Genomic DNA, 15,685 nt, shown 5'->3' on the forward strand with positions numbered 1-15,685 from the left:
GGCATAAATCTTGTGATCACGTAGTGTTTGCAGGACTGTTCGTAAGTGTTGCTCATGGTCCTCTAGCAACTTAGGGTGTGTTTGATTGGGGGGATTAGGAGGGGGGACTATCCACTATTTGGATTGTAATCTAAATAGTGCACCTTATCCGTCGTTTGATTTTTTTTTAGTCCGGCGGACTCCATGTCCGGCCGGACTCCATGTCCCCCATATGGGGGACTATCCTGTCCTGGGGGGGGGGTGGGACAGAAAGTGGGGGACTAATCACTGTTTGGATTATATGCGAAAATGACCATTTTGACCCTCTACTATTTAATTATGTATTATATTTAATAAAATTCAATAAAATTTAAATGTCTCAATTTAAAAATAAAATAATTTTATTTAACTTTTTATTAATGTTTTATTTATTTAATTTTTAAAAATAATTTTTTATAGATATTTTATTGGTGTTTTATTTTAAAATTTTGTTTATGTTTTATTTAATTTCATTGTTTAAATTTAATAGATGTTTTATTTGAACAGTTAAATGTTTAATTTCAACAATAAATAATTTCATTTATTTAAATTATGTTTTATTTAAACATTTAAACAGTTGTACATCAACATGTTTATTAAATTATTTCAACATCTGTACATCAACATGTATATTTATTTAACATCTATTAAATTATGTTTTAATACGTCAACATTTGATTACATCTACATTTGTTAATTGTTAATTACATCAACATTTGTTAATTGTTTAAACATAATCTATACATTAACATTTATTTAATTGTTAATTGTTAATTTTTTAAACATAATCTGTACATCAAAATAATTTCAATGTTAATTGTTTAAATAAAAATTTAAACATTTAACCATTAGTATGTTTAATTTCAACAATAAATTTTTATTTGTTTAAATAAAAATAATCTATACCAATCAAATTTTTTTATCAATATTAGTATGTTTAAATATCTTTAAACAAAATTTAACCATTAGTATGTTTAATGTTTACTAAAAATAATTAAAATATTAAAGATATGTTTAATATTGCTATTACATAGTAAACAATTGAAAAAGGGTAAAATAGTCTTTTGTTCATTTATCATATCCAGTCCGTCCAACCAAACGTTGGATTCACTGAAAATAGTCCTATCCAGACATCTAATCCCATGAAAAAACAAACACAGGATACATATCCAATCCGACCAAATAGTCCAGGGGATTCACAGTCCCAGGATTCAAGTCCGATGGATTCTAATCCCCCATTTTCCAGTCCGTCCAATCAAACACACCCAGAGTATATGAGAATGTCATCAATGAAGACGATAACAAACTCATCAAGATAGGGTTTGAACACTCTGTTCATGAGGTCCATGAGAGCTGCTGGAGCATTTGTGATGCCAAATGACATGACGAGAAACTCCTAATGCCCGTAATATGTTTTGAAGGCAGTCTTTTCGATGTTTTCCATTTTGACTTTTAGTTTATGATAGTCAGAACGCAAGTCAATTTTCGAGAATACTTGGACGCCTTGAAGTTGATCAAACAAGTCATCGATTTATGGTAGAGGGTACCGATTCTTGATGGTGACCTTGTTCAATTCTCGATAATCAATACACAATATCATGGTACTATTCTTCTTCTTTACGAACAGTACTAAAGCTCTCCAGGGCGAGCTACTTGGTCGAATAAAGCCATTGTCCAATAGTTCATGGAGTTGGGTCTTCAATTCTTTTAATTCTGTTATTGACATGCGTAAGGAGCTTTAGATACTGGTTGTGTACCTGGTTGAGTTTCAATGATGAATTCAATTTCTCAATCAACTGGGGTACCAAGTAGGTCTTCAGGAAATACATCTGGGAATTCTCGAACCACAATGATTACATCAAGTGTGGGGGCCTCTTGTTGAGTATCGATCATATAACAGATATAACTACAATAACTTTCTTAGAAGTCATTAAACTCCAGTTCCATCATAGACAAGCTCGAGTTGGTTTGGTAACTGGAGGGAGACCTTTTTGGCTTTGCAATTAATAGAGGCGTGATTGGCAGCCAACCAATCCATTCCTAAGATCACATCAAAGTTACCAATGCAGAGGGGAATCAAGTCTATGTATAAGGTTTCGCCTTTTAAGGGTATAGCACAAGATTTGTACACATCAGTACCAAAGGCAGAATTACCAGAAAGAAATGACACAAATAGTATATATCTTAAAGGTTCAGGTGTTGATGCTAACTTGGAAGCAAAGTGTAGTGCAACAAAAGAATGAGTTAAACCAGAGTCAATGAGAACGTGAGTTAAATGACCACAAACAGAAAATGTACTTAACACAATGTTCTCGGTAACTTCCGGGTTTTCAGGCACCAAGGCAAAAGCTTTTCTTTGATGTTTTGGGTCCTTCCTCACTCCTCCAGGTACTACAGGTTTTGGGGCTGGTTCAAAGGGGCCTACTATAGGATTGGTAAACTTTGGATAATCTCTCAGCAAGTGACCAATTTGCCCACATTTAAACCATGCTCCCGTGTTTCGATGGCATTGTCCCCAATGAGCCCTTCCATAAGTAGGGCAATTTGGAATGGTGCCACTTTTGGAGTTAGTAAGACCTTGATTGCCTGAACTAGTTGAGCTTGTATTTACCTTCTTTGGGGGTGTAGCACCAAATCTTTTGTTGTCTTTTTTCCAAAATCGTTTCTTTTGGCTCGTTTCCCCGGAACGTGAGACTTGAATCCGTTTTTCGGCAATGTATGCTCGATCCACCACTTCTGCATATGTTGGCAACTTCAAAACTTCAATCTTGTTTCTGATGTCATCATTTAAGCCGACTTCGAACTTCCTAGCTTTCCGGGCTTCGGTAGGAATGACATATATTGCTAATCGAGCTAGTTGAGTGAATTTGCTTTCATATTTGGCCACCGACATCATTCCTTGGTTTAGATGTATGAATTTTGATACCTTTTGTTCTCGTAGTGAATCTATAAAGTATTTTTCGTAAAACACTTCCAAGAATCTTGCCCAAGTCACGATTTTTTCTTTTTCCAAGGTAAGAAGCCATCATTCCTACGCATCATCTTCGAAAGTGAAAGTGGAAAAGGTCACTTTTTGTCTTTCGATGTAGGATAGTGTGCGAAAATTTTTCTCCATGTCCCTGACCTAGGCTTTTGCTATCAGTGGGTTTGAGTCGCCAGTGAATGTGGTGGATTTCAGATCCTAGAACTGTTTTATTGTAACCGGCTCTTCTCGGCGTTCTGACATTCCATTGTTTATGTTGGTTTGCAGAGCTTGTAAAAAGCTAATAACTACTCTTTTCATGATTTTTTTCCATTGACTTTGTTCTGTTAACTGACGACCCAGTTCCGTTACTATCATTGGCCATTACTACAAGGTAAAATTAGTGAAAATAATTTAATGAGCGTGACATCATGTGTACAAAGCATCATATATATATAGAACACCAACTTTACCATTGATAGAAATATGGTATTAATACTACATCCTTATCCAAAAGTTAAAAGTTATGTTAGTGTCTAATCCTTTGAGTACAAAAATAGGGATTAGAACTAATCATAGTTAGCTCACGAAAAGGATCCTCCTCTTTAGAGTCTAGATCGGAGAGTCAAACGGCTAAGGAAAGTAATGCTACATAAGAAAATTGAATTCCCATCCCAACTACACCACTCCGAAATAAACCCACGCTGCCTAAACTGTATAAATGGAGACGGACTGTAGGCATCCCCAAAATGCTCGGTCAATGATCCACCAAGGTGTCTCGACATATGTTAAGTCATTACTGAAATCGACATTCTGGACATTAATAATGTCCAAGGGGGTTGAGGATGTCGGTGAGTATGTAGTTGTCGGAGAAAACGTTTTCCCTCATTTCAGCATAACTTGGGGGCAAAGGGCCAACTATGTACTGAGGGTAGTCTAGTCTTGGGGCAAGCCTGACCATGTGGGTAGGTTCGAGATACCGTCCTCGAGTATAGGTACGGCTCTGTTTCCATAATAAATATGCCAAATTATCAGGATCGACTTGTAGATATATCGATCAACCCATTAGCTGGTCAAGGCCCAAGTGTAATTGTCTGACTATGTCCTCAAAATCTCCCCATCTTTTTGGCGGGGTAGGGGCGTGATATTCTCCTAAGATTCCTTTTAGACTCAAACTTTCGAGGTCATTCTAGAATGCCTCACTGAGAATTTGCTCGAATATCCTTACATCACATAACAATTAACAATGGTGCAAACAAATATTAATCTCTAGATATGTATATATTTTGTTTTAACCTTGCTCTGATACCACTTTTGTCACGACCCAACCTTGGTTGCTTAGGGCTGGAATTGTAACTTGTTAACTAATTCTACTTTAAAAAAATTAAGTAGCGCAAGCGAAGGCGGAATAAAAGCAAAACAATAATTAAATAGATAATTAACTTGATTACTTAGCCTATGACTTTAATAAAAGGAAATATACCCATCGAGCTTTTATTATTTTTTTTTCTCAGTGACAGACAATTTGACAATTATTACAAAAAAAAATAAAATAAAATAACTACATTGGGTCTCGTGTTAGCCCCATTATACGAGATTATCGCTTTTCCTTACACGTCATCACCTGAAAGGGAATAACAACTATAAACACATAGCAGAGTGAGAAATATTATATCAAGAGTATAGGGCACAAAATTACCATGGATAATTATTTAGGCTAAAACATTATGCATTATTGAATTTGAGCTAAACAAATAATGTTAAATAGCATAAATGATTTTCAGAATATAAATAAAGTAATTATAATCACAGTACAAAACATAATAGAACAGAGGTCACAAAAGTAACAAGCAAAATAGAGATCAATGGATCCACGACAATAAAGAGTCACAAAGTGTCCAGTCAGAGACCAATGGTTATTTAAGTCCCTTAAAATATGGAACTCCCGTGGTGGTACTCACAAAATAAATATTTATCTAATTATTATCTAATAAATTTCAAAATTTAAACAATTTTATCCATAGGTTTCAAGCTAAACAAATAGGGTTTATAAAGTCAGTAACGTAATTGAAACATGAATATAATTATTAAACATGAATTGTATAAAATAAACCGTAATAACTCAAGATATACGTAAAATGTTTTATGGTGACCCAAGATATAATATTACGCATCATAATATTGATTCCCCACTACAAAAAAATTTGTTTTTTGCGACGGTACACGGCCGTCGCAAATGCCCCGAAAGCCGTCGCTAATGTCTTTTGCGACGGTAATGTGGCTTTTTGCGACGGTAAGGGGGGGTCGCGACAGACGGGGTTGCAAAAGACTTTTCGCGACGGTAAGTACCGTCGCCATTAGTTTCTGCGACGGTAAGCCAAGTTTTTTGCGACGGCATTTTTCCCGTCGCAAATAATGGTGAGAAAATCACTTTTCGCGACGGCACGTAATTTCCGTCGCTAAAAGTGAGTTTTTGAGACGGGAACATTACCGTCGTTAAAGGCTCTGGCATCTATAAGTATTGGCGACGGCACGGTTTACCGTCGCTAAAGGTGTCCTGTACATTCAATAAGCCAGCTTTTGCGACTGTGTTGGTACCGTCGCAAAAGCCTATTAATGGTTTTTGCGACGGGTTCTTCTCCCGTCTCAAAAAATAAAAAAAAACCCTGCCGATAAATTATTAAAAAAATTAAAATAACCTGTATTAGATAAAAAATAAGTATAAAAAATTGAAAAATTACAGAATAATACAAATACGTACATAAACTAAAATTGACAAATAATGAAAATTAATAATATTGTTCAATTCATAGCAATACATAAATAAAAATTCAGAACAATAAAAATTATGCCATTACAAAACGTCGCATAATACATACATAATGTTGCTCCCAAATTTAAATAACATAAATCAAAATCAAAATCAAAATCAAAAGTTTTCGTCTTCATTCGTTCGTGGGTTACAAAAACAAAAATTAGTCATAATCTTGATACGCCCGCATTCCAGAAAAAGCCAACTGCTACTCAGGAAATATCTGAAAAAAACAAGATAAAAATAATTAAAAACCATATAATGTGTTAATATTTTAATTATAGAAAAATATAAAAAAAATTGACTACTATATAATTAGAAAGATAGTTTAGTAAATAATTTTGACTGGACCGAAATCCGGCTCTAACTCCCAAACCGGGAACCCGATTCGAGCCCCGTCTTCTCCCACAAGTCTCTCGTGCCTAGGCGGACGTGTGTGCCAAGTTTCGTGCTAAACCGACGCCGTTTGGTGATTTTGGGGCGTTAACGCCTCGACTTCAAGTTTCTTAAAGAAGTAGTTTGCCTAAAGTGAAATCCGACTCTAACTCCCAAACCGGGAACCCGATTCGAGCCCCGTCTTCTCCCACAAGTCTCTCGTGCCTAGGCGGTCGTGTGTGCCAAGTTTCGTGCTAAACCGACGCCGTTTGGTGATTTTGGGGCGTTAACTCCTCAAATTCAAGTTTCTTAAGGAAGTTGTTTGCCTAAAGTGAAATCCGACTCTAACTCCCAAACCGGGAACCCGATTCGAGCCCCGTCTTCTCCCACAAGTCTCTCGTGCCTAGGCGGTCGTGTGTGCCAAGTTTCGTGCTAAACCGACGCCGTTTGGTGATTTTGGGGCGTTAACGCCTCGAATTCAAGTTTCTTAAAGAAGTAGTTTGCCTAAAGTGAAATCCGACTCTAACTCCCAAACCGGGAACCCGATTCGAGCCCCGTCTTCTCCCATAAGTCTCTCGTGCCTAGGCGGTCGTGTGTGCCAAGTTTCGTGCTAAACCGACGCCGTTTGGTGATTTTGGGGCGTTAACTCCTCAAATTCAAGTTTCTTAAGGAAGTTGTTTGCCTAAAGTGAAATCCGACTCTAACTCCCAAACCGGGAACCCGATTCGAGCCCCGTCTTCTCCCACAAGTCTCCCGTGCCTAGGCGGTCGTGTGTGCCAAGTTTCGTGCTAAACCGACGCCGTTTCGTGATTTTGGGGCGTTAACGCCTCGAATTCAAGTTTCTTAAGGAAGTAGTTTGCCTAAAGTGAAATCCGACTCTAACTCCCAAACCGGGAACCTGATTCGAGCCCCGTCTTCTCCCACAAGTCTCTCGTGCCTAGGCGGTCGTGTGTGCCAAGTTTCGTGCTAAACCGACGCCGTTTGGTGATTTTGGGGCGTTAACTCCTCCAATTCAAGTTTCTTAAGGAAGTTGTTTGCCTAAAGTGAAATCCGACTCTAACTCCCAAACCGGGAACCCGATTCGAGCCCCGTCTTCTCCCACAAGTCTCTCGTGCCTAGGCGGTCGTGTGTGCCAAGTTTCGTGCTAAACCGACGCCGTTTGGTGATTTTGGGGCGTTAACGCCTCGAATTCAAGTTTCTTAAAGAAGTAGTTTGCCTAAAGTGAAATCCGACTCTAACTCCAAAACCGGGAACCCGATTCGAGCCCCGTCTTCTCCCACAAGTCTCTCGTGCCTAGGCGGTCGTGTGTGCCAAGTTTCGTGCTAAACCAACGCCGTTTGGTGATTTTGGGGCGTTAACTCCTCAAATTCAAGTTTCTTAAAGAAGTAGTTTGCCTAAAGTGAAATCCGACTCTAACTCCCAAACCGGGAACCCGATTCGAGCCCCGTCTTCTCCCACAAGTCTCTCGTGCCTAGGCGGTCGTGTGTGCCAAGTTTCGTGCTAAACCGACGCCGTTTGGTGATTTTGGGGCGTTAACTCCTCCAATTCAAGTTTCTTAAGGAAGTTGTTTTCCTAAAGTGAAATCCGACTCTAACTCCCAAACCGGGAACCCGATTCGAGCCCTGTCTTCTCCCACAAGTCTCTCGTGCCTAGGCGGTCGTGTGTGCTAAGTTTCGTGCTAAACCGACGCCGTTTGGTGATTTTGGGGCGTTAACGCCTCGAATTCAAGTTTCTTAAAGAAGTAGTTTGCCTAAAGTGAAATCCGACTCTAACTCCCAAACCGGGAACCCGATTCGAGCCCCGTCTTCTCCCACAAGTCTCTCGTGCCTAGGCGGACGTGTGTGCCAAGTTTCGTGCTAAACCGACGCCGTTTGGTGATTTTGGGGCGTTAACGCCTCGAATTCAAGTTTCTTAAAGAAGTAGTTTGCCTAAAGTGAAATCCGACTCTAACTCCCAAACCGGGAACCCGATTCGAGCCCCGTCTTCTCCCACAAGTCTCTCGTGCCTAGGCGGTCGTGTGTGCCAAGTTTCGTGCTAAACCGACGCCGTTTGGTGATTTTGGGGCGTTAACTCCTCAAATTCAAGTTTCTTAAGGAAGTTGTTTGCCTAAAGTGAAATCCGACTCTAACTCCCAAACCGGGAACCCGATTCGAGCCCCGTCTTCTCCCACAAGTCTCTCGTGCCTAGGCGGTCGTGTGTGCCAAGTTTCGTGCTAAACCGACGCCGTTTGGTGATTTTGGGGCGTTAACTCCTCAAATTCAAGTTTCTTAAGGAAGTTGTTTGCCTAAAGTGAAATCCGACTCTAACTCCCAAACCGGGAACCCGATTCGAGCCCCGTCTTCTCCCACAAGTCTCTCGTGCCTAGGCGGTCGTGTGTGCCAAGTTTCGTGCTAAACCGACGCCGTTTGGTGATTTTGGGGCGTTAACTCCTCAAATTCAAGTTTCTTAAGGAAGTTGTTTGCCTAAAGTGAAATCCGACTCTAACTCCCAAACCAGGAACCCGATTCGAGCCCCGTCTTCTCACACAAGTCTCTCGTGCCTAGGCGGTCGTGTGTGCCAAGTTTCGTGCTAAACCGACGCCGTTTGGTGATTTTGGGGCGTTAACTCCTCAAATTCAAGTTTCTTAAGGAAGTTGTTTGCCTAAAGTGAAATCCGACTCTAACTCCCAAACCGGGAACCCAATTCGAGCCCCGTCTTCTCCCACAAGTCTCTCGTGCCTAGGCTGTCGTGTGTGCCAAGTTTTGTCATAAACCGACGCCGTTTGCTGATTTTGGGGCGTTAACGCCTCGAATTCTAGTTTCTTAAACACAAAGATGTATTTTAGCTTAGAATGCAAAGATAAATTTTATACCTGATCTTCTGGTGGTGGTGTATATGGATTCTCGTCTTCTGCAGATTCCCTAAATGCCCGGTGGCCACTCGATGCATCAGGAACCTATGTTAGTCAATGCATAATGTGTTAATCATATTCGAATTTCATACATAATCTTGAGTGAAAATTGAACTATCAAACAATTGTGATGTTTATATGGAACCTGTCTGTTGGGATCCACACTCGCCCCCTGTGACACAAGGGCCATCATCTCAGCTCTCATCTATAGCGACCCCGGTCTTTTCCCATTTGATTATTGTATCCGGACTGTTCCGTAGATTCTGTCATTGTATAATTGTTGTTGTTGTTGTTCTTTATTTTCTCTTTTGGAATTATAGGATGTGTTGGGCAGGTTTGTTCAGGTTGGTTGGGTTTAGAAACCAAGTGTTGCTGTCCAGAATTTTGGTTATTCGCTCGAGCGAGGAGTTTGTCGCTCGAGCGAGATGTTGTTTTGGTTCTTCGCTCGAGCCGGGGTTTGGTAGCTCGAGCGAGAGTTTGCGTCTGGGTTGGACCTGTAGCTTTGCATTCTTGGCTCGAGCGAGCTTTTCTTCGCTCGAGCGAGTTAGTTTGTTCTTCGCTCGAGCAATAGTTCCTTCGCTCGAGCGTGAGTCTGGTTTCAGACCTGAGGGTTTGAGTTCTTCGCTCGATCGAGCTTTCTTTCGCTCGAGCGAGCTTTTGGGTTATTGGCTCGAGCAAGGCTTCCTTGGCTCGAGCGTAGATTCTCTGTGTCTGGTCGCTCGAGCGACCAAGTCTTCGCTCGAGCGAGCCTGTCCAGTTTAAATACACAGCAGCGGGATTTGATCAGTCTTTTTTCATATTCTTTTGATTCCAAACCCTAGGTTCGACCTCTCTCTCTCCCTACTCACCTTCTCTTTTAGGTTTGATCTGTTTAGAGAGTGTTTCAACCCTAGTTGCTTTATTAAAAAGATAGAGGGAGTCAAGAGCTTTCATTTAATCTGAACATTTGGCAATTTGGAGCATTTTGGTCTTTGGGCACTCATCTCTGTCTTCACCATTTGGGTTGTTTTCTCTGAGGTAGGGATTTCCTACTCCAATTTATAGGTTACGTTCTAAGTTTTGGTGTTTTAATATGTTGGGAATACTTTGGTAAATTTTGGGAAAAACCCTAGTTGAATTATTGAATTGATTTGTATAAGTAATTCATGGAATTGGGGAATTCATTGATTAAATGGCATAATTGGATAATTTGTATTATTTGTCTATTGAATTGTGGACATAGTTATTTTCATTTTAGAAATAACTGTTTTGGGCTATCGGTGGAGGATAGTCGTGATTGTTGTAGTCATTGCATGTGGATTAGGATTAACTGAAACTAATCACATTGGTTAAGTCATAAATTTTGACTATTGCATTGATAGAGAATAAGTGTATTGATTGAGCATTGCATTTGCATACATTGTTTTGTGTGTGGGAGGAGATAGGGGATGTACTCCACGGTTTAGGGGAAGATAGGGGATGGACCTCTAAACCGGATTTTGTTTGGGAGGAGATAGGGGATGGACTCCATTAGCATCACTTTTATGTGTGCTTATTTATATAGAAGTGTTTTATTGATACAGCACTAAAATGTGTATCAATCTGGAAGTATGAAGTGTTTTGATTTATTTGAGCTTGAGTCTCATTTGTTTGTTGATATTGGAAGGATGTGAATACGATATATGTAATTCACTGTTGTAAGTTTGGCCAGGTTCTGAGCCATGTTGATAAAACTGGGAAGTAAAACGTATCTTAGACAATAGTGTCATGAGACTGTAAAATGAAGTAATTGATTATCCTGGTTAACCATCTGTTGAATGCTATTGCTTTATTCGTTACTTATATGTGGTTTAGTATATTTCTACTGGGCTGTGGCTCACCCTTTATGGGAACATCATTTTCAGGTTCAGGGGATAAGCTACCTCCAAGGACTTAGCTTGGAAGGACTTGGATTCTGAAGACTATTTTTCTGTTGTTTGCTTTTATTTGTTAGTACATGTAAAAACTCAAGCCTAGGGCTTTTCTTGTATTGAGTTAGAACTCGTATTTTTGTATCCAAGTGTTGGCTTGGAAAGATGTAAGCCTGTAGGGCATTTTATTCGATTATTTAGTAATACTCTGATGAATGAATTAATAAAATGTCTTCTTTAAATAATGCATGTCGATGATATATAATGGGTTAATTTTGAGGGCGTTACATCATCTGCTGCAAATGTGTAGAGAACTCTGCTCGCAGCTCCTCCCTCAACTCATCCCTTAGCTCAGCACGAACCTGCTGCGTGATCTGATCAATAGTCGATGGATGGGGTGTTGACTGTGATGGCCCAGCACCATCCTTATACACCACTCTCCGAGGCACGATTCTCCCGTATGTGCGACAATATCCATGTCTGTCATGACCTATCAACTCATGGAAAATGGCATTCCTAGCCTCCAAAGTCCGACCATCCTCAGGTAGCATAGAGAGTTGACGATTAAACTCATCCTGTATTGAATAAGACACACAAGTATACGCGAAATTAAGATGGTTGACACACAAAAAATAAACTTTAAATACAATCAAAGGTGTTTGGAAACTACCAAGGTCTGGATAACCTCTGGGTCATCTACTCTACGTGTCATAAGTCAAACATTCATCTTATCAGTAGACTCCCCCTTACTGGTCATCTAAATTTTTTTTTAGAAATATGAAAATTAGAATCCAAATAATTTGCAAATATACAATGTTTATTTATATAGAAAAATAAAACAATAAAATGTAAACCTCATGCCGTATCTGAGAGAAAGTAGTACGCCCTGTGGTATGAGCTATGCCGTGAGCTCGCCGATTTTTAGCGTTCCTACTTGCAATTTTCTATAACAAGTTCAACAAATGTAAGTATGTAAATATGATTTGTATGTTTACATATCATAAATATAACGTAATTGTATACCTCAACATCGGAAGTATGCCAATACTCTACAAGTTGTTCCCACTGGCTTGGCACAACGTTCATAGGAACATCATCCTTCAGATTAGGATCAGAGCTTCTAGGCTTGAAATACTTAGCCTTAAGCTTGTTCTTGTGATCCTTCCATATGCTGTTGCAGTTTTTCATGCAGATTGGCTTGTACTCCTCTGGACATATATTCAAATTGTCCTATAAAACACAAAGTTTAAGGCTAAGTATAACACAAATTTGGAATTCGAATTTGTGGACAAAAATATACTTTTACCTTCACATCCTTCCAGATAGCATCAACAATATCATCAGGCACACTGTTCCAGTCAACAAAAGTAAGAGGAACAATGTTACCATTCCGGACAATAATGCCAAGTTGAGTAGTTAACTTGGCCACGTTATCCCCTATTGGGCAGTAATTTCCATCAAATTGTATGTGCAGCTTTTTACCAGTACCCCACTCTTTAATGCCCTTGGCACATCCTCTACCACGCCTAGTCGAGGTCGATGAAGAACTAACATGACCTGCGATATACAATAATAATAAACAATATGCAATGGTAACAACCAAATGCAAATTTAAATAATGTGAATACAAATCATATCAAATAAACCTGATGTGGGCTGTGAAGAAGTCGAAGGGTCTGCAAAATACAATGAGAATAAACAAGTTATATATAATGAGCATAAATAAATGTATGTGTAAATAATTTCCATGCAACTCAAAGCAAATTTAAATACCTGCGGATGGCTCATAAACTGATGATGATAGCTGCTGTGGTGCCATTGATGGTGGACGCACCGATGGTAGGCGTGGAGGCCGAGTACATGGTAGCTGCTGTGGTGCCACTGATGGTGGTCGATACAGTGGTAATGGCCCCTCAGATGCTGGTGGCACTAATGGCCCCTCCGATGCTGGCCGATGTGATGCCTCCTCTAATGGTGGTGCTACTGATGTCCTGTTATGTAGCACATCAAACATCATGCGCCGGGGATGATCAGGCTTCCTCTTCCTTCCCATAATAATCTTCAAGCAATATAACATTAATTGACATTAGAAACATAGACAATGGTTTGTCATCAACTATAATATGACATAATTTGAACTAATACAATTACAAAGACAAAGTAAATTAAGAAATTGATGATTAACTACAACCTTGGCCTTAATTGAATTACTAATGTTGATTACATATCAGCCTATTTGAACATCAACTGTTTCCCCTTCTGCGGCTTCCCTCACCCAACCAACTTCTTCATCACGAAGCATTATATTTTCTTCCAATTGTTGGCTCATGTATGGCTCGATTTGTGGATCAGTTGAACTCATATCAAATAAACCTCTTTGAGACATCTTCACCACGACTTGCCAGTCTGGTTGTAACGGGTCTGCAACATACCAAACTTGCTCTGCTTGGGACGCCAAGATGAAAGGTTCATTGGTAATTCGATCATCTCGGTACAACAAATGATTGAAGTTCACCAACGTGAAATTGAAGACATCTTCTTTCTTTCCGTGAATGTTGTCAATCCAATCACACTTAAACAACACATGTTTCTTCTCATTGGAATATCGAATCTCAACAATATCTGTCAATTGTCCATAATAGTACACAGACCCCAGACGAGGATTCTTGTCTTTTCGACTAGCATAACTTATGGTATCTGCCTTCAAAGCTACACCACAATTTTGTGTGGCTCGACGATCATCCATGGCCTTTACTCGATACCGAAACCCATTCAGTATATACCCGTTGAACCTCCTTGCCAGGTTATGAGGACCATTTGCCAATAGAATAAGCTCTTCAGAAAGTATGACATCAGTAGTCCTTCGCAAAGTTTGGACCTATTTAACACGAAATGTAAAATTTAAAATGTACATCGACTTAAGTAACTAGAATCTATAGAGTTAAATACATACATGTTCCTTGAACCAAATGTGAAAAGTTTCAAAATGTTCACGCCGAAGTTGATGATCGTCGACACGAGGCATTTTGAGCTTAAGTACTTCAAGGTGTTTGCTGTGTAGATTGAAATTTTAGCCATACAAAAATTTTAGTTGAAAATTCAATAAACATAATAAAATATTGAGTGAGTGACTTAACCTACTTTATGAATGGTTGAACCGCGCTTGTATTGCATAAGTTGTACCGATGAGCTTGTACCCAAGAAGTATTATCAAGATAAAAGCTTGTGTTTTCACCAGTAGCATGACCCAAATTATCAGCACCACTATAGTTCCTCACGGGTCGACTAGATTTGGTTTCCACATCACTGAGATATTGTGCACAAAAATTCATGCATTCTTCCATAAGATATCCTTTAGCAATTGATCCTTCAGGACGAGCTCTATTACGCACGTATTGCTTCAAAGTAAGAAGATACCTCTCAATTGGATACATCCATCGAAACTGAATCGCTCCACCCAATAACGCTTCATCAGCTAGATGTATAGGCAAGTGCTCCATTATATCAAAAAAAACTCGGAGGAAATATTTTCTCTAGATGACAAAGTGTTACAGCGATACGATCTTTAATATATTGCAAATCCGTCGCACGATTCACTTTCGAACACAATTGTCTAAAGAAATTGCTCAATTCAATCAAGGGTTCAATTACATTCTTCGGTAACGATCTGCGAATAGCCAATGGAATAAGTTGTTGCATCAGAATATGACTATCGTGGCTCTTAAGACCCCAAATGCTTCTATCATGTAAGCGCACACGACGTGATATATTGGATGAATACCCGTCGGGAACTCTTACTTCCTTCAACACTTTCAAGAACAAATCTTTCTCATCCTTGGTCATCGTGAATTGTGCTGGTGGTAAATAGGCTTTATTCGACCCTCTTAACTGCAAATGTAGGGGTTTTCTAATATTCATATCTTGTAAATCACGCCGAGCATTAACACCATCCTTCGATTTTCCTGCAACCCCTAATATTGTCCACAACACATTGTCACAAACATTCTTCTCTATATGCATCACATCGAGGTTGTGTCTTATTAGATTGTGCTCCCAATATGGCAATTCATAAAAGATACTCTTTTTCTTCCAACTATGGGTGCGATGTCCAGCTTTCTCCTTCTCTACCTGTCTCCTATGCCTCTCCTTAAGGTCATCCCTATTGTATTGGGTTAAAATACCCTCAGATTCTAATTGTAGCAACATCTCAGTTCCAGACAACAATTTTGGTTTGAGTCTGACTTCCCAACTACCATCAAATAATACTTTATCCTTCCGGAATTTATGGCCAGTAGGTAAAAATCTGCGATGACCCAAGTATGATTGTTTCCTACTATGCTTCAACCAACACGATGTAGTTTCCTTATTGCAACAAGGACATGCATATTCTCCTTTAGTGCTCCATCCTGACAAGTTTGCGTATGCAGGAAAATCACTAATTGTCCACAGTAAAGCTGCATGCATTTGAAACATTTGATTTGTTGATGCATCAAATGTTGACACACTCTCATTCCATAGTTCTTTCAACTCCTCAATCAACGGTTGCATATAAACATCAATCTTGTCACCAGGTCCTTTCGGGCCGTCAATAAGCACCGATAAAATTAGAAATGGTTGCTTCATGCACATTCATGGCGGCAAGTTGTATGGAATGAGCACAACAAGCCAAGTGCTATGAACTATGTTCATCGTCCTGAATGGGTTAAAACCATCAGATGCTAAGCCAAGCCTTACACTTC

At 39.4% G+C, this 15,685-nt stretch overlaps 2 protein-coding genes across 2 annotated transcripts; both read right to left on the reverse strand.

Annotated features, from left to right (window-relative positions):
* Positions 1-1,948: 1,948 nt before the first annotated feature.
* Positions 1,949-2,911, reverse strand: LOC145822133 (uncharacterized). The gene has a single exon (XM_082918732.1). The coding sequence runs from the start codon at positions 2,909-2,911 to the stop codon at positions 1,949-1,951; it is 963 nt and encodes a 320-aa protein (XP_082774858.1).
* A 10,172-nt stretch (positions 2,912-13,083) lies between these two features.
* Positions 13,084-14,113, reverse strand: LOC145821236 (uncharacterized). Its single transcript, XM_082917755.1, has 2 exons — positions 13,900-14,113; positions 13,084-13,824 (listed from the first exon to the last, which is right to left on the reverse strand). The coding sequence occupies exons 1-2, from the start codon at positions 13,969-13,971 to the stop codon at positions 13,174-13,176; spliced, it is 723 nt and encodes a 240-aa protein (XP_082773881.1). The 5' UTR covers positions 13,972-14,113; the 3' UTR covers positions 13,084-13,173.
* Between the last annotated feature and the right edge of the window lie 1,572 nt (positions 14,114-15,685).

Source organism: Camellia sinensis, chromosome 3 (genome assembly GCF_055761805.1).
Source record: "Camellia sinensis isolate YWXY chromosome 3, ASM5576180v1, whole genome shotgun sequence".
Classification (NCBI taxonomy): domain Eukaryota; kingdom Viridiplantae; phylum Streptophyta; class Magnoliopsida; order Ericales; family Theaceae; genus Camellia; species Camellia sinensis.